Raw genomic sequence first — 21,044 nt, 5'->3', positions numbered from 1 at the left:
GCAACAGAATTCGTTACATCCCTAAAAATTAAATTTAACAATCAGTATATGCAGAAGAGTTGCCGGAAAAAGTAAGATATCATTCTCACTCTAAGCTTTCCTGAACCGAAGTCCTTATATAAAACACAATGTCAATCATAATTTTTTTTGGATTTAATATGAAATTGTAAATATTACGACAACAAATAACGAACAGAAGCCAAGGAAGGGTCAAGCCAATCCACTTGTCTAAGTTGTTTATTTTCAAGCTATGTAACTAATATAGCGTGATAGAAGCAACGTTTAGGAAAAAAAAATTGGTTACAGAGTGCAAATGCATCATACACTTACTTTGCTGCCCAGACAAATTTGAGAAGTTTGGGTAAGGATGGATATTTCAGGTGTATTCTAGATATTCAATGTTACTTCCATACACTGGCTAATGGGTTTTAGGAGTTTTGGCGAGTCCTTTCGATCAACAAAAACCGATTACACCTAAGATTGATGGTCCAACTTACGTGAAAGTTACATTTAATATTTTAGAAAAATAACCAAATCAAGAAAATCATTCACTAAATGAAACCAAAGGAAAAACTTGCATGTCTATCACCAACACGAATCTTTACTGGGTGTGGGTTGGTGTCAAATGGACTAATCTTATATCACAGATGAAAGAATATTACCTTTTTAAGAAGGGTTGCTTTTCTCACTTCCCACATAACTAAAAATTCACATGTGAGTGTGAGTTCATCCGTAGACCCGATATTATAAACATCACTCTCAATATAGGGGAAGGATGGCATTACCTACAAAAAAAAAAAAAAAAGAGTAAGACGGACGAATTTAGCTAGCTTTGCGGCATTTTTGAATGGAAATCTTGTGGGGTTGCATGTAAGAATATTTTTTTGTAAAAATATTTCCTTGAGCCCGTGTAATAATCTTGGTAATCTAGATTACTGCTATACTTATACCCGGTTTCATTTATGGGATTATTCCTAATATCTTTTCTTTGATGGACGGTCGAGATTTAACGCCAACACTAAACCCTAGGGACTTGGTCCTCCTTCTGCCTATAAGAGGAACACAATATCCATCGGTATTGGATTCGGAGAATTGATTATTCATAACGTAAGAGGTGAAGAAGGAGAAACCATGACCTCCACAAGGTATTGCCGCTGCTACTGAGATCATCGGGGATGTATTATGGATTAGCACTATAAGGTATTTCTCATAGACTCTCTTGCATATTTTATTGTGTGATTATCATGAAGTTCAAGATCCTAAATTATGTATCTATAAAATAACTCTAATAGTTGGCATCAGAGCCTGTGTTTAGAACTCATGATCATCCGATAATGATATGTGAAAATCGTGATGTCTTTAACCTATGTCCGTATTCACGTCAATGAGCTTAATTTTCAAGACCAAAAGCAAAAATCCAAATCAGTATGTAATATGCATAGCCTTCGTTTCACAAAAACTTATTACCGGATATACATATAAAATCTGTGAATTAATGAGAATCAAAAAAAAGAAAAAAATGAAGACCGCCGTTGTAATAGTTAGCTAGGTTTTTCATTTTCTTTGAAATGTTTAGGAGAATATGGTGAACATGACGTGGCACAATTGTATATGCGTGCATTAAGTTTTCTCGGTCAAACCTTTGGTGAATTTGGACCCACAGGTTATCAATGTCTTATTAATTCCTTCCCTGTTTAAATGTGAAGTTACGTTTTCTTTTTAATGGGTATTAAAGATATTAACATTAATGGGTATTAAAGAAATAATATATTAGGCATGTTTGTGAAATTTGATGAGGGGGTAAAATATTATGGAATGTCTTTATTTTTCCTGGGCCATACGGGTCAAGTTGAATGTCTTTGTTTGTTTAAGAATATGGACTCATGAAACTATTTTACGTCGTGTCTTATAAATTACAGAAATTGGGCCTTAGATTAAATGGCCCGTTTTGCTAGCATAATTCTATTTTGCTAGTTAAGAGGTTATAAACAATTATGGTTCAAACTTAAGCTATTTTTTTTTAAATTTGTTCATCACTGAACAGATTTATGAATTGAACCTATTTACAACTAAAACCAATTTTAATGACAATGTTAAAATAAATGAAATGGTTTTTTACATTAAGAAATGTAAACTAACTAATATGCTTCCGCTTTATCGAAACACTAAAACATCTTTTTTAATCGAATTTCATTATAAATTTTATGATCAAAACCATTTTTTGACACCATTAAATTTGTGTGTGCATTATGATATGGTTTGTGTGTGTGCTTGTGCGTTATGATATAGTTTCTCTCGCACTATTGTTTTTCTTTAAATTTTATGGGAATATACTTAAAATTATTATGGGACTCTTTAGTTATCACCACAGTGATACTAGAGTGTTATATCTCAGTATAATCATAATGTTATTACAAGCATGAATTTGCAAACCGTAAAGTGTAGGTTTAGCAGTTATCGACATCATGTGATAATGACATTATTTTAGTTGATTGGCTATCATCACAGTGACGTCAAATCACTTTTGTTCATGATCAAAATTTTTGTCAAATGCTTGTAATCCCGTTTTTCTTAAATATATCAGAACAAAATTCACCCACAAGAAATTGGAGTTCACATATATAAGAAAACACTGATGATATGATTGTTGATCATATGGATATGAATTGATTTGAATCTTGTGGGTGTCTTGTGTCATTATGTTTCACTTTTCTCCCAATGTTGATGATAATTTCAAATGTACGCACAAAATTATTGTGCTTAAGATTCTTAGGTCATAATTCTTTAGCTATCACCACAGTGATACTAGAGTGTTTTATCTTAGCAATAATAATAATTTTATTGTAAGCACGAACACGCTAAGCCGAAAAGGAAAGGTTTAGTAGTTATTATGGCATTATTTTTTAGTTGTTTGGCAATCACCACAATGATGTCAAATAATTTTTCCAGTCATAATCATTATTATCTCAAGTGCTTATAATATTGTTTTGCTTAAATGTATTAGAACAACAATTACCCACAGGTAATTTGAGTTCACATGTTTAAGATAACATTGAAGTGTACAATATCTTATCATACATTATGATGATTAAATAATTAGCACATGATTTTACGTTATTTCTTAAAAGTGCATAAAAGAAAATTTACATAAATTAACTCATTATCGAGTTGAATAACCTATTACGGATTTTTTCATATTTTCATGAATATTTTTTATTATGTTGTCCAAAACTCAAATTATCCTCTATGAAATTGAGGTTTTATTTTTGACAAATTTCTCCATATTTCTGAAAATGATATTCATTGACTATTTAACACCTTTCATATTAATTCATCATATATCCGTTATTTATCATGATATTTAAGTTTGTATCATATTTAAATGAGTGATGCATCAAAGAATTTTTCTTCAATGAAATTTTATTATTGAATTATACTTATACACTTGCTTAACGCCAGATTTTGTTTTACGAAAAGTTCATTATGTTTTGGACATTTCAATTAAAGGGTGTTATTATTTTTACAATTTATGTATGATGACATGCCTTTGAGTAAAGGTTTATGATTAATGTTTTAGGGTTACTCATAATTGTTTGTAATCGACTAATTTTATGATCAGATCAAGGATGTCCATATCATTGATTAGGACTGTGCAATATCACAAGAAAAGTTAGTGGGATATTTGTAATTGTACATGTTTGCTGGATAGATTAGTTATCACCATAGTGATACTAAACTTTTATCTTGTAAATGTTGTATATTTTGAGTCATTTTAGTTTGATTTAACAATAAGAACAATACTGCTCACAAGTAGTTTTGGTTCACAGGTTTAGACAAGCATTAAGATTATCTAAATGTTTCATACACATGTGAAATAATAGCTACCCACATGTGGCTATTATTCCAATGTATTAGGTTAAACATTAGAATTATTTGAGTTTTTTAATACATTTTAGGACGTGAGTTTCGCACAGGTGATTCTAGTTATGGTATTAAACAAACATAATGTTGTGTGTATGAGAAGGTAAAATATGTACTAATGTTTTTCATGTCTCACATTGTTCCTTGATAAGGTTTTACCCACAGGAGAATCTTATTGAAGGTACGTACCTATTGTAAGCTTAATTGTCAATTATCTCTAATATAAATTTCAGCTTTTGTTCTTATTAATTGTAGATTATGATTATTTTGTAAACTTTCAATGGTCCATTTTTTTGGAAGATAAAATTGTTTATCACCTGATGATTTTTCGCGTTACTGTGTACATCTATCAATTGCATTATGAATCTCAATCCGTGGATATTTTCTCGAACATTCATTATTGAAATTGAGAGGCAATTATAGAGAAAGTGAAAATCATAAAGTCTGATAAAGGTGGTGAAAATTGTGAAAGGTATTACAAAACAGGATAATATCCTAAATCTTTTACGTAGTATCTCCAAAAGTTTGGATTTGTTGCTCAATACACAAGGCCAACTTATCCTTGGCATAATGGTGTATAACAAAAGGCAAAATCATACTTTTATGAAAATGGTTAGAAGCATGATGAGTTATGCATAATGAACACATATCAGTGATGTATGTTCTTTCAACAACTGTGTAATTTAAATAGATTTCCGAGCAAAGAAGTTTCAAAGACACATTTTGGACTAGAATGGCTGGAAACCTAGTTTAAATCACCTTTAAGTTATGGTTGTTCAGTTGGAGGTGAGGGCTTACATTCCAAAGAATGAAAATTGGATTTGAAAACTATTACTGAATCATTGGTTTTCCTAAATAATCCAAATGGTATGGGATTTATTGAAATCGAAAATATAAATTTTTAATGATGGCATAATCTGTGGGAGTACGTGGATATATTTGTTCAAGAAATCATGATAATGATCCCTTTATTTAAGATTTCTACAGTTATTGTGAATCTTCTCATTATCAGAATGTTAGATAATGAAAGCCCATAAATTACTGATCCAATACTCCATAATATGCCAATAAAGAAATTTTTTGATAACAACATGAACCAGCATTAAGAAGGCCTCAACAGAGATTGAAAGAAAGTTATTCATGTTGTTTCAGTGATTTTCTTACAAGAATTTATTACATTTTGATATGGAATGGCAAAGACTCGGTTTTAGGTTCACAAATATTTTGTGTAATAATTTTGATTAATGGATTGATGCTATGTGAGCAAAAATCATTGGTTAAAAGTTAAGTCTCGGATATTGTTTAATTGCTCGAAAGACACAAATCAGTTGTATGAAAGTGGGTCTTTCTGACCTAATACGACTGTAATAGCAATTTTAAACGGTATAAAGCAAGACTTATCGCCAAAGATTTTACTCCGAAACGATGCATTGATTATAAATAAGTTTTTCTTTCGTGTCAAATAAAGACTTATTCAGAATTGTCATAGTATTATTAGTAGATCAGTATGACCTAAGAGTTGCATTAATTAAATGTGAAAATAACCTTTATTAATGATAAATTTTAGTCTACAAATTTTAGAAATCAAAGTATGAAATTTAAGCATCCTCCCATAATGGTATATGAAATTCAACAAAACTATAAATGTTTCAAGTTTTGGATGAATTATTACAGATTTATGCATATACCTCAAGATCAGTGGGAGAAATTCATACTCTTGGTCTTGTATTTTAAGACGTACTACCTACGAGTAGTGATCTTGACTTTATGCATATCTCTATAGTTTTTTTAAGTAAAGGATATGAATGAAGCTTACCATGCGATAGTAATATCATATGGATTAATAAAGCTCTCATATAAGGCATATATCGAATATTCAAGAATTTTGAGATAATAACATATTTAACAGATTTTATTTCATGTTGGATATAAGATATAAATTTAATCTTCATTACGTCTTAATTCTGATATGAAACTTATAACAAGTTGTTGATATGTTAAAGAATCGAAGAACAAATTACAGGAAAGCTATCAAGAGTTTTGAGATACTATTTTAATTTATGTCTTATAATTAGTTAGCAAACCCAACAGATTTGATTGGGTTTTCAGACTTCAATTTTTGTGGATGTATGGATTTTATAAAGGAAGAATTCATCAATATTAATTCCACAATTGAGTTTGAATATTTATGACTGCGAGACTTAGAGATTTAAGTTTGTCTCTACATTGCTGAAATTTATCGTCTTCGTATCGCAGCATTAAAGCACGATATGATACAAAAGGAACAAAACACATGAACCTTGATTATATATACGTGAATCAAGAAATTCAGAAACAATAGTTGTTCATATATCATTTAAGCACAATTGCATTGAGAGATGCTCTTAATGAACAATTACCTTTTAGGACCTCTTAAGAAAAGATTAAAATCTTGGGTCTGTGGGAGTAATTGATTATTGAGTTCAGCTAATTTATGTTCTTATTTTTGAACACTTATTGAGCTCTTATTAATTTCGTTCTGAATTATTTATGTATCCATGTTTAGTATACACTTATGTGAATGGATGAATGTTAACAGAAATAGTCTTTCGTTTGAAGACATCATTGGGCCATTATGATATCCCAATTTAAGGCCTGATCAAGTAAGTTGTTTGTGTTGTGGTACATGGAGGGAACATGTTGATAACAAGACAACGTGCCACTGCCATGACTCGCATGAGTGATTTGCTTGGTTAAGGTATTATGTTAAACCATTAAATTTTATTTAGGAATTATGCGCTTATGTTTTTCTACGATTAACCATTAAATAGATTATCACATGGACCAGTGGGAGAATGTAAGAATATTTTTTGTATGACTAAAATATTCCCTTGGGCCCGTGTAATAATCTTGGTAATCTAGATTATTGCTATACTTATACCCGGTTTCATTTATGGGATTATTCCTAATATCTCTTCTTTGATGGACGGTCGAGATTTAATGCCAACACTAAACCCTAGGGACTTGGTCCTCCTTCTGCCTATAAGAGGAACACAATAGCCATCGGTATTGGGTTCGGAGAATTGATTATTCATAACGTAAGAGGTGAAGAAGGAGAAACCATGACCTCCACAAGGTATTGCCGCTGCTACTGAGATCATCGGGGATGTATTATGGATTAGCACTATAAGGTATTTCTCATAGACTCTCTTGCATATTTTATTGTGTGATTATCATGAAGTTCAAGATCCTAAATTATGTATCTATAAAATAACTCTAATATTGCATCTTTAAAGAACGCCGAATGGATTTTTGTAGATTAGTTGATTATTCCGAAACATTAAGCTCTTAGAAAGAAATGGAGAAACCTAGGAAGATGATAACATCTGTTGAGGTTTATATAGGGAAACATTTGAAACGTAACACATCAAACTGATTATCCGGGTATTGATCAAAGGGATTCAATCCCGCAAATCATGTCGCCGCAATGGAGAAGAACAATCCGAAGAAGAGCATTAATATACTTCTGTACGGAAGAGAGGATTGAGCGCAAGAAGATATCGGTGATAATAATTGGTTATGGGTTTTGTAACCGAAGAGGAGATTTAGTGCAAAAAGAGATCCGGGACGTCGGATGAGACCTTAAAAAAAGGGTTCATTCTCAACCACGATTTGTCTTTTCACTTTCTGAGGAATGGTAGCCATAGATCGGAGAAAGAAGCCTATTGATGTCCGCCGGATAGTTCAAAAACCATTTGTTTTTGTAACATAGATATTATCATATTCATTCGCATTAAAAGATAAGATCGTTTACATGGCATTTTTCAAGGGAAACAATATGAGTCGTGCTGTCCCGCGCAGCTGCGTGGGACGTCTTTATACGCAAGCGGGTTGTAGCTCTTGGATATTATTGGATCTCATAATTTTTATTTTTCAGAGTAACCATCAAAACATACATACCCCACAAAGTAAAATAACCATACCCTCTTATTTCCTTAAGTAACTCGATCTCTTTGTTTCTGAGAATCCTATCGACTATGCTTTCGGTTGCTGTCGTTGTTGGTGATATGCCATTGATGATATTAGTTAGTTGCATTGAGACTAATCAGTTCTATCATCAGCCCAAAATCAATATGCCTCCTTTGAATCCAGAAGACCTTATCTAAATTGAATCTTTTTTGAAATATGGAAAAATAAATTTGTGTTGTGATTCATGATTATTTTAGAATTATCTTGATAAATTACCAACTGTCAATTACTTAGAAAATTCACACTCAAACTGTTCCATCAAAATTAAGTTCACCAAAAACCTAGAGATTAAAACTCCATAAACAACATTCTGTCTCACGAATTTCCTAAAACATGAACAAAATATTGGATAATGGTTTTCTTAAACTAGTTTAAAATGGGTTGATTTTTTTTCTTCCAAAAATCAACTTGATTTTAAATATATTTATTTTCTATTTGGTTTATATGATGATTACCAAAGCAAGAGTTACATTCAGAACAAAAAACGAAAGCAAGAAGTTAGCCCTAGATGACTTTCCTGTAGAAGAATGTAGAAGAAGAAGGAAGGGAAAATAATGTTACACATAGAAACTTAGATGAAGGAAAGAATGTCTAAAAGAACGTAATTGGAAGATTATATAACATCCAACGGCTAACAACTAATTTTCTTATAACTGCTTCCCACGCAGCTGCGTGGGATAGCACGGCTCTATCAAATAATAAGATACTCAAAAAATAACTACAAAAAAATGATACAATAGGCAAGTAAAGCGAAAAAACAAAGATGAATAACCCTTCTTGAAACCAAGACATTTCAAATTTGCAATCCTGTAGATTTTAATTAATTCAAATATGCAATCCTACAGATTTTAATTAAAAGTGTGAGGCTGGAAAGGATGGTGAATGCAGTGATAACTCGTTATCTTATTTTGCTTGGCTTACCTTTCAAAAAAATTTATTTTTTTTTTCTTGGCTTAAAACTTCAAGTTAATTCCCGCAGCAGTGGTTCTATATGAACCGCCTAAAAAAACTATAGCAAAACCGTATACTCACATATGGGTGGCCCTCGCCCCCTGGAGATTATCCAGGGGGCCACTTTTAGGCCCAAAGATGCGAGTACACAGGGATGGTTGGAATACAAGATTTTGGCTTCTGCTTTATATACTGCGGTGGCAACATCTTCGAATGAAGGTTTGATATGACAAGATTTTTCAATCCAAACGTCGCCAACAAAAGAGAGTTTGGGTTCAGTTCCTGATTCGCATAACGATTCAATGAGTTTAGAGTTAATAGAATTCAGATGGTCGAGGTTGTTAGTGTTGAGGAAGCCTAATCTCTGTTACAAGGTTTCACCACTTGCTCCAGAAGCTAGTAAGCCTAGAGCAATGTCGATTGAAAAGGGAGAGAATACAAAATTCTTGTTCTCCGACTCCTTCAGCCAGATATCTTGCACTAGTTTCATACATGCATCGGCAGTGCTTTTGTTGCTAGTTTTTGATAGCTTTGATTCTTTGAAAGTATTTTTTGTTGGTGATCCATGAACTTTGAATGATGGAGGGTTTACTTTTAGTTTTTTTTTTCATAGCTACCAGACAGGCTATTGCAAAGAAACCCTATCGTAGCTAACTCTGTTATACATGTATAAAACTTGTTTAACTGGAGGTTCCCAAAATTCCCTAACTTGTTCCGCAAGAATTTAGGGTTTGCTAAGAAGATGGAAATAATTTTAACTTGGAAAGGAAATATTTCGAGATTAGGCAGTGGTGGTGTTCTTCCTAATAAACTGGGAATGTATGATTAAGTATTTGGGCGCTAAAAATATATGCAATAGGCTAGCCGTGGTTAAGTCATTGGACCAAATTATTTTGGGGGGATGCAGCTCACTCGAATCGTTAGAAAACTCCTTACGTGTACTAAAAAAATCCTAATCCTGCAAAAATGGAACTGTACGTGATCATTATCACCAAATTATTTTGGGTTCAGTTCGTGCTTGGCATAATGATTCAGTGAGTTTAGAGTTAACATAATTTAGATGGTTGTGGCTTTTAGAAGCTAGTAAACAGAGAACACTGTCGATTGAGATCGGAGAGAATATACAAAATTCTTGCTCTTTGACTCCTTACCCAGACATCTTGCACTAGTTTCATACATGAGTTGGCTATTTTCTTGCTGTTGTTTGCTAGCTTTAATTCTTTCACAGTTTTTCTTGTTGAACTTCGAATGTGGGAGGCTTTAATTTTAGTTTGTTTTCCATAGGTAGCTATCAAACTACCGCAGAAACCTGTATCGAACTCTGTTTTGGAATTTGGAAAAATTCGCAAAACTTGTTCCGCAAGTTACATATAAATTGGGGCTTGATGAGCAGATGGAAATAATTAACTTGAAAAGAGAAGATTCTGAGATGAGGCAGTAATGGAGTGGCCGGACGCGGTTGAAGGCTTTAACCTGTGTCCGGCCCTATTTTAGTTTAAATTTTTAGTCTGGGTGGATAATAAGATAAACCTATTATTTGTATGTTAGAACTTTGGGAAGCTTAGAAATGATATGGTCTTCAACAAACATCAAAATATTCAGCAAGAAGTGTAACATCAAGAGCTAAAGACTACATATTGGAACAATTGTTGAATTATGCCTGCACAAAAAAAATAAAAACCAAACACGAAACAAAAGTTATGGATGAGTCGCGGACTAGATCGCTTTCTTTATGAAGTTTCACGGCTCTTCCCAAGATTGTGAAAGCAATTATTCAATGGCGCGTCGTCCCCAAAATAAAACAACCGAGATCAATCTCTTACACAATCACTCTTTGCACGGTGAGATAATGTGAAACTTCTACGCTTCATTTTTGCTCATATATCTTTAGAAAAAACAAGGATGTCACACACTTGTTTTTTTTTCTCAAAAAAATTCATTTTTCTTTGGAACTCAAGTAACATAAAAGAAAAAACTCTCCCTCTAGAAAAAGGTTTCATCAACTCTCTTATTTCTTTTCATCAAAATCTGATTTATAATGGTCAAAGAATTAAGTAATATTAAATAAAATGCATTTATAAGTTGTTAATTAGCATCACTAACCAATTCAACAAAAACGGTTTTTGACGTTTAATAAATTTATTCTTTAAAGGAGGAATAAATGTCACAATAAAACCATTTAAATGAGGCACTAATTTATTGAAAATTAATAATATTTTTAAAACATATATTCCCAACAATGCCCCACTTATATTTGTCAAAACATTGAGCAAGAACATACATAGTTGTGCATAAGCAAAGGTGTCTCGCGACTTGAACCTTTACATAGTGTTAATAGGCACTCTTAAAATCTGACCATAGAGTGAACATGAGTCTTGAACTCTAGGAGATAAAAAGATTACTTAACACACACGACTATACTAGTGTAAAGTCTAAAGCCAGCACATTACGTCCCTATGCTTGTATCTCGGTTTAATGAATGATCTAAAGAACTTCCCATATTCTCATAGAAAGCGGCCACACTTTCACATTCACATAGATGAGTTTATCAAGAGTACTCCTGAAAGTACCCCACTCTAAATAGAGATATAAACATCATTAAGAGTTTAAAAATTAAAAACTAAAAATTAAACTCAACCTCTACTCCCTTCAGGATATCATGTCGTGGGATGAATTCTTCAAAAGCATGATTCTCGCATCTCCATATTATCAATGACTTGGAGTCCCATTTGAACCTATATTTTGGGATCTCACTCCATAGGTAAGGGTTACCCTTTTGAACTTACTTTTGAGACCTTGAGTTATAGGTTGGTAATCGCATCATAAATAACTCAATCTCAATGATGCATATCATTCATGACTTCATCTAGTCCCTTTGAACTTATTTCTAGGTTTGGTATCTGTCACAGATGACTCAATCTCAATGGGCGTCAACCTCATCCCTAAGATGTATTCACAACTTCTTATCCTTTCGTCAAAGGACTAATGAAAACTCTTTTCAGACATTATATAATCCATATTCTCATAAAATCAACTCTTATAGTTATCGTTACGTTCTCAATTCATGCAATAACCGCGATACTATCACATTGGATTAATATGACTGTTCCTCTATCTATTAGAGGATCGAATCGCTTCATCCCTTAAAGGATTCATCTGAAAGGATGTCCAATCAGCTTTGCAATATCCTTAAAGGATTGCGGTAACCATTTAGATAGTGTATTTTTAGGTATAAGGTGTGTTTGAAACACCTCATAACCTTCTCAAAATTTTACCAATTTTCCATACTAAGATTGTAAATCTGAATATAAAACCCCCACTATGGAAGTAATATATTAAACCCCCACTACAAAAATACTTATATATAGTCAATCACATGGCAAAGAAACATACTGAGCTACCATACTCATGTCTAGTCCAATCACACACAATCTCAAAAGCATTAGCACTAAACCAAATGAGTGAAAACTAGTTTACAGTCAGACTATACATATTTCTATCTCTTTTAAAATTCTATTTTCATTGAAAGGAAATAGATCCAAATAATAAAAAAATTCATTTCAAAAATATACACCATCTTCATTCAAGTGTTTCATGTCAAATAGTAAACCAAACATGTTCTCAATTTCATTTTCATCATAAGTTAGAATAAAAATTCAACAAATCACTTATGCATACAAAACAAAGACTATTGTGCATTTCACTTTTATTAATTCTGAAATCATTCTAATGATTCAAGTAAACAAAATTTCTTTTAATTGTTTTAAAGTTGTTTTCAGAATATAAATGATAACTTATATCTAACTTATATGTTTTCTTTTATTGTAGAAACTACACAGTTTGTTATTCTTGGTTTACATAGATTCTCATATTTAACTTACATATTTTTACTATGACTATAACAAATCATACATCATAGAAACAACATGAATAAAACAAGCATGTAAGTTAATTTAACGACATGAATGCAAGTGTCAACGATTTTCTGTTTGCTTGTCTAAAAACAATAGGCTCATGAATTTATTTTTCCAAAGATTAACTTTTTTGAAGAACAAAGTTATTTTCAATGAGAAGTTATCTTTAAATTATAAGCAACAAAATATTCATGACTAAAATTTAGTCTCACTATAATATATGTTTTTCTAGTTTCATTCTTAGTGAATTACTTGTCACCTTCATTTTTCTAATTCCTCTAATTTAAATCAAAGTTTGTAAAACATAGGGTATGGAACCCCCACTAATTTTTGACTCAAACAAGAATTTCAAAACAATATCAAAAGACTCCAAGAATTGTGAAAACTAATGAACCAATGACTTAAACCCAAAACATTTTACACAATATAGAGGATAAAAATTCAAACAATTTTTGTAAAGTCAATATCGCCTAATTCACGACTCAAATGATTATTTAATACAAGCTACTAGAAGCATCAAGCAAGTATTTATAAAATTCTCAAATATTTTATTTCATTAAAAAACATTGTAAGTTGTGTAAGATTTCAAAGTGTACATGCTTTTATGAGTCAGGTTATATTACATACATGTTACTCAAAAATTCACCAAGTTTATAAGAAAATATAACATGCTCACATTCGTTACTAACTCATTGATTTCTTAAAAGCATGACAAAATCTCATAATTCAAATATTCAAAATTCAATTCATGTTATGATAAAATTGTAACATTATATTCAAACAAACATTTTATCCATAACATATTATTTGTAGTAGTGCAATGATCAAATTCAACAAAATTTTAATCTCAATCTTGTTTATAACAAGATACGCAGAAACTAGATTCTCGCTCATTTCGAAAGTATGAACATCTTTAACAAGATTGTTCTACCCAAAGTAAACTTTGAGATCGTACCAATATCAAAAATCATAGTGATGTGAGTGTATCTCAACACCACTTTCTTTCAAACGATTCGGTTCAACTTTTGAACCTATAACCTATCAAAACAAATATGGTTTAGAACACCAATATATACCAATCTCTCACCATATCCACAATTCACATTAACTAAGCTTGAAAAGCGTTGTTAATAACATTTGATATCCTTGCAATGCCGTGCAAGAATAGCAAATAATCTCATAATCAATATTATGCTCATTTCTTAGTGAGAGTTGATATTCACATTTGTTTTGACTAGGCTTCTAATTCTTTCAGTTTTGGTTTCATATCAAGTTCTATTTCATAAGTTCCAAACTTATATGAGTCACATGTTTATTGTCATACACAATAATTCTCAATATTTTGTTTCCCTAAAATTTATTCTAAGATTGAACAATCAATTTATTCAATTTAGGATGTCATTATTTGATCACTACAATAACTACGAATAGCCCATCAACCATACCTCAATTGCTTTTAAATCTCAATTGGTTATAAACCATTGTCCATTCTTTGCACACCAACAAAGACATCAACAACCCCATTGCTCCACACATCAATTAATCTCCCACAATTTTTATTTCATAGGAAAATAAAAACTTGCTCAACCTGTCACAATGATTTACATGTGAGAATTTGAAACCAAACATAAGCAAGTTATGCACTTACATAATTACTTAAAAATCAATTAAAATAGAGTACTCCAAGTTTCTCTTAAATTTCAATCAAAGATCCAAAGTAATATAGTTATAACATCATATATTTATAACTCTCTATCAAGCATTTTATCAAACATATGTGGTGCACTAGTTTGATTGCTAACTACAATCTTCCTTTTCATTACCAAAACAAGATTATGAAGTACTAGAATCAGAACATGATTTTTAAAGTAATTTCTTACATCTCTAATCTCTAATCTCAAGTATCATGTCTCCTATTTTTGAAAAACATACACAACGATTTTAAAAACATCACAACTCTCAAACTAAAAATCCAAATGAAAAACTTCAAAATGGGTTTTGAAGATAAGTTCCTTATCTACAAGTTTCATGTTATACACGAATCCAAATTATCAACACAAATATCATAAAAACGAATTCAACAAGGACTATATTTCTGCTCATCGGAAATTTTCAGATACATTGTGCAGTTTTCTAAAATACTTTAAGAATACTTTTCGGACTCCAAAAATTCTAAAATTTTGCAGGGATGATCCTCATGATGTTTAATATACTCGGTTAAAATTTCAAGACCCGTTTCGTTTTCATTAAAGACATGCACATAAAACTCTATAACATGTCAAAAATGTTCGTGTATGTTCAGTAATATTTTTCTATGCTAAAAATTCATGAACAAATATCAACCATTTTGGAATCCTAGTCCATAACATAAAATTAACACTAGGTATCAAGTTACCTAAAATCTCAATCATCATTTACAATCGTCAAAGAAAAATTATACCGATTATAATTCTATAAAACGAAATAAAAAAATGATACTTATCGCGTTTAAGCAATTGTTTTCTTTTTGATATCCATGGCAGAATAAAACATCTTAAAATTGTTGGAACAATTGCTGAATTATGGCTGCACAAAAAAAAAAAAAAAAAAAAAAACACGAAACAAATGTTATGGCTGAGTCACGGGCTCGGTCCTTTCTTTAAGACATTTTGCGGCTCTGCCCAAGATTGTGCAAGCAGTTCTTCAATGGCGCGTCGTCCCCAGGATAAAACAGCCGAGATCAATCTCTTACACAATCAGTCTTTGCACGGTGAGAGGATGTGAAATTTCTACACTTCATTCTTGCTCAGAAACTCTTTAAAAAAACCAAGGATGTCACACACTTGTTTTTGTTTCTCACAAAAATTCATTTTTCTTTGTAACTCAAGTAACATAAAAGAAAAAACTCTCTCTATAGAGAAAAGGTTTCATCCACTCTCTAAATTCTTTTCATCAAAATCTGATTTATAATGGTTAAAGAATTAAATAATATTAAATGAAATGCATTTATAAGTTATTAATTAGCATCATTAGCCAATTCAACAAAAAACGGTTTTCACATTAAAAACGTAATAAATTTACCTTTTAAAGGAAGAATAAATGTCACAATAAAACCATTTAAGTGAGACACTAATTTATTGGAAATTAATAATATTTTTAAAACATATATTCCCAACACTACACATGAAATCCTACACTATAATTGCACAGAATACATGAAAGCAACTTGCCGCATCAATCTGGCCCCAGAAGATTTATGAGTGCTGCTACGAGTGTTCATTTGCTACTTGTACAATGACGGTTCCCTGCTTACAAAGTCAAAATATAGAAGGAGATGCAGAGATCATGGCTGAACTGTGGATAACTCTATCCATAGTTATAATATCCTGCAGTATATCTATCTTTCGAATTCTGAAATTTAAGCGAAAACATTCTTTAGACTTTCTTTAAAATTCATGATGACTAATCATCATCAGGGAGTACACCAATCAAATACATTAATAATCAAAGGTTGGAGGGTAAAGAATCTTTCTACGGCAGGTTCTGCCAGCGGCCATTACTTGGACTATTTGGATGTTTAGGAATGATTTAATCTTCATCGGGAATTTGGATGTCTAGGAATGATTTAATCTTCAACGGGATGTTATTTGAAGTGCAACAAGTCATCACGAAAGTGAAAGCACAATCTTACTATTGGTGCAAAAATTTAGAAGCTTCGGAGAGGATATCTCTAGAAAATGTGAAATCTAGATGGGGACAATTTTTTGTAATTTAGCTTTCCAAGAGTTTGGGAAGGGAAGTTTCCCTTTGTTTTCGCAGCTTAGACTGATTCTTTTGTTTTTGGATCTGGTTATTCTGGGGTTTGTAGTGTCTGTTGCTTTGGATTTTGCTTACTCCCTATAAGATGTTTAATGAATTTATACCTTTGTCGATGAAAAATAAAATAAAATAAAGCTAAATGACAAATATGCAACACGTTACAGCTCAAAGAAATACTAGTGCCTTATGTATGTATACCATATGAGAAGAACTTTAGTACGTAATCTAAAACCTAAACTCTCCGAATATAATAATAGTCATTTTAAACCGAGCAAAAATAATAACAATATAAAGGAAAAGTGGGATGTTCCAAACTACCAAAAGAGAGCTAGGGAGATAAACACATGTTTTCATCACTAATTTAACAAAGGATTAAGAACATGTCCCATAAACAACACATCACCACTTTGCTCTTCTCCGATGATGAACATGAAAGGAAGATCTTCCACAAAATCAACACGAGGAGGAGGTGTACGAGGACGCATCATGCAACACTCCACATGCGCCTTAACGGCAGTAGTAACAGCAGCTTCAGTTCCTTTTTCATCAACTTCCACAAAACACTTGTGAAAAACTTTGTCAACATGAAGCTTATTAGTAGTAGCAATATCGATATTGACCACCTCCGACAGCTCAGCTTGATATTTATCAAAAGGAAAAATCGTACCCATTTCCTTGAGTACTCTTTTTACTTCAAAATCAAAAAGGATTTAGAATTTCGGAACTTAAATTCTCCCGGTGGCACCAAACTCTGATAGACTGGAACATATTTATGCAGAAAACCTGCGGGATTAGAACTAACCTATGCTATAAGTTCAACAAGCCCATCTCGTTGCTCAGGTAAAATTATATACATTGAAAAACTTGGACTACGGAAATTTTCTTGTGTTCCTGAACATTTGTATGGGAGTTCAAGTATTCTGAAGCTATCATAACAACTAATATATTGACATTGTATGGACGACATGAAGGGAACTTGTACAGGTTTTTCCCCATCCAGGAGATAGAACTTGGATTCCTTGGTTCGTGCTTGATCGAACGAATTCCGACTCCAACATCCTTTGAAATAGAGTGCATTCGCCAATATAAATTTTGTATGTTTACCAACTGCTCCGTCAGGAAGAAGATGCTTAATTGATCTATTTTTTTTCTTTTCAACTCATTCATTCACCTTCATCTGCTCCTCTTCGCTCTAAATAAAATAGATTAAAATCAATAAAATATGTTACAGTTCAATGGTAAAATCATTGGATGATACCCACAAGGAAACTGGTTAGCTAGCATCAAATTCTTTATTTTGATTCAAAAGAAAGAAAAAAAAAACCATAAAAATACTAAAGCTCTAAAAAATAAGCCGAATGCCTTGGCTAAAAGAGTTAAAAATTCTAATACCTTATTTTCGAAATCCACAGTTTCGGCTTCTGCTTTATACACTGCGGCGGAAATTTCTTCGAATAAAGGTTTAATAGGAAAAGATTTTTCAATCCAAACTCCACCAGCAAAAGAAAGCTTGGGTTCAGTTCGTGCTTCGCATAACGATTCAATGAGGTTAGAGTTAACCGAATTTAGATGGTTGAGGCTTTCGATGTTGAGAAATCCTAATATATGTTCTAAGGTTTCACCACTTGCTCCAGAAGCTAATAAACCTACAGCATTGTCGATAGAAAACGGAGAGAATACAAAATTCTTGTTCTCCGCCTCCTTTAACCAGATATCTTGCACTAGTTTCATACATGAATTGGCAGTACTTTTGTTGCTTGTTTCTGGTTATGGTAGCTTTGGTTCTTTCACAGTGTATTTATATTTTGCTATTATTGAATCAATATTTGGTAGAGGCCTGCGGTTTCCTTGTAGTTTGTTTTCCATAGTTACCAGACTATTGCAGAGAACGAAAACCCTATTGTATCTATCTAACTTTGTTATACATGTAATATATATAACTTGTGCAATTCGAGGTTCCCAATATTCCCTAACTTGTTCCGCAAGAAGTTAGGGTTTGCTAAGAAGATGGAAAGAGTTTTAACTTGGAAAGTACTTGGGCACTAGAAGTAGACTGTGATTGTGTGATTAAGTGCCAGGGGCCAGGGTGCTAAAAGTAATAAAATAAACGACAAGGTAAAGTCATTGAGATGATATTAATAACTTGAACTCGAAATTCTTTAGCACCAAATTATTCACCATGCATCTTTAGAAAAATCCTGAAAATATCCTGCAAAGATGGAACTGTAAGTGATCATTATCATTGTTAGCTATAGATATGCACACTTAAACTCTGTTTGTTACAGAACCATGTTGTATCTTTACCAAAAGACTTGCCCGTAAGGCAATGCTCTTACAGAGAGGTTCACAACATTGCCAATTACTCAAACAACTTGGTCTTCCTTTATGCTAAGGTCGATCCACCACCATGATTTGAAGTGTCAACTAATTTATGCATTGCCTGACCGCCTTTTCTTTTTCAGTAAAAGAAATCTGAGCCACTATGGGGAGAGTTGGGAAGTGAATATTGTCAGGATTTTCTTAGGGAATAATCACTGACAACCGCGGAACAACGGATCTTGAGATATTATGATGAATAATAAGTAAACCAAGCATAAGCAACCATAATAATACGAGAAATATAAATCAACTCACAAGACACAAGATTTATAGTGGTTCGACCAATACATACAACTTGTATATATTGTCTACGTCCACATTGAGCCGCACCAACTCAAATCCACTATGAAGAAAAACGATTACAACGTCGTGTGAATCCCAGCAAACCTTTGGTTACACCGCAAAAATTACCCGAGACGATAACCTTGTCTCTTGTTCCTCACCAATATGCTCTCACAACGAAATCCTAGCTTTATCCGTAAAAGCTATACAAGAAATCTCTCACCAGTCTCTTAATCGTTTTCTACACAACGCACAAATTCTACAAGGCCTAACTACCTATTCATATAGGTTACAAACTTGGCCACCAAGAATTCTAACCGGTTTATGAAACCCCTTCCCTAAATAACCACGGCTAACTTTAGGAAATAATTAATTAGTCTTCAACAACTAACAATCTCCCACTTTGAAGACTTATTGATTGTCTTCCATTCTTCAAATTTGGATTGACGGTGCTAAAACATCTTCCTTGTTAGTGCGTCTCCCCTCCCAGATCCTCATTCTGAGAGACCAACTAAAGCCTTGCAGAGCTTTAGCTCGTCTGATTAACTCCCTTGGCAAACATATCCGCCGGATTATTCGAACCAAGAATCTTCTCGAGCTTCAACTCTCCTTCTTCTAAGAGATCCCGAATGAAATGATAACGGATATATATATATGCTTCGTCCTAGCATGATAGGCTGAGTTCTTGGCTAAATGTATAGCACTTTGACTGTCGCTAAATAAAACATTATCTCCTTGTTCCTTTCCCAAATCAGCTAATAATCCTTGTAAACAAATCATCTCATTGCTCGCTTCCGTCACCGCTACGTACTCCGCTTCCGTAGTAGACAATGTCACCAACTTATGTAACTGTGAGTTCCAACTCACTGCAGCTGACCCCATAGTATAAACATAACCGGTCGTACTTCGCCTTTTATCTACATCACCTGCGAAGTCTGCATCCACATAACCCCTTAAAATAGAACCACCTTTTCCATAGCACAATGGTGCGTTTGTGTTACCTCTCAAATACCTGAGAATCCACTTCACAGCTTCCCAATGTTGTTTTCCTGGGTTGCTTGCATATCTACTCGCTACTCCCACTGCATGTGCAATATTCGGTCTCGTGCACACCATAGCATATATTAGACTCCCAATAGCCGAAGAATATGGTACGTTAGACATGTACTCCTTTTCTTCATTTGTCTTCGTACACTGCATACTTGAAAGACGAATTTGACTTCCAAGTGGACAACTAACTGGTTTAGCATTCTCCATATTGAATCTTTTCAACACTCGTTCAATATATTCAACCTGACTAAGCATAAGTATACCCTTATCTCTGTCTCTTATGATCCTCATACCAAGAATGTGCTTTGCTTCACTAAGATATTTCATAGCAAACTCACTTGCTAATTGTTTCTTCAAATTCTCAACTTCTTGTAGAGATGTTCCGGCAACCAACATATCATCCACATACAGTAGTAATATGAAGTAGTCAGAATCATTCCTTTTGAAGTAACAACAATGATCTGCATTACACCGTGAGTAACCACTTCCATGCATGAAGTTATCAAACTTCTTGTACCACTGTCTCGGGGCTTGTTTTAAACCATACAAACTCTTCTTTAGCTTGCACACCATCTCTTCCTTTCCTTTTACTATAAATCCTTCTGGATGCTTCATGTAAATTTCTTCATCTAGGTCACCATGAAGAAAAACTGTCTTTACATCCAACTGTTCAAGGTAGAGATCTTCAGAAGCCACTAGACTTAATACTACTCGAATAGTAGTCATCTTCACAACTGGAGA

At 32.9% G+C, this 21,044-nt stretch overlaps 1 protein-coding gene across 1 annotated transcript; it reads right to left on the bottom strand.

Annotated features, from left to right (window-relative positions):
* Positions 1-16,948: 16,948 nt before the first annotated feature.
* LOC113359626 (serpin-Z2B-like) lies at positions 16,949-17,263 on the bottom strand. The gene has a single exon (XM_026603226.1). It carries the CDS (start codon positions 17,261-17,263, stop codon positions 16,949-16,951), a length of 315 nt encoding a protein of 104 aa, XP_026459011.1.
* Positions 17,264-21,044: the final 3,781 nt, after the last annotated feature.

The sequence above is a fragment of the Papaver somniferum genome, chromosome 1 (genome assembly GCF_003573695.1).
Source record: "Papaver somniferum cultivar HN1 chromosome 1, ASM357369v1, whole genome shotgun sequence".
Taxonomy (NCBI): domain Eukaryota; kingdom Viridiplantae; phylum Streptophyta; class Magnoliopsida; order Ranunculales; family Papaveraceae; genus Papaver; species Papaver somniferum.
Note: the sequence above shows the minus strand (reverse complement) of the source record. Positions and strands in the feature narration are given on the sequence as shown.

Coding starts and splice junctions, on each gene's coding strand:
- LOC113359626 (XM_026603226.1), bottom strand. CDS start 17,263: ATGGGTACGATTTTTCCTTTTGATAAATATCAAGCTGAGCTGTCGGAG.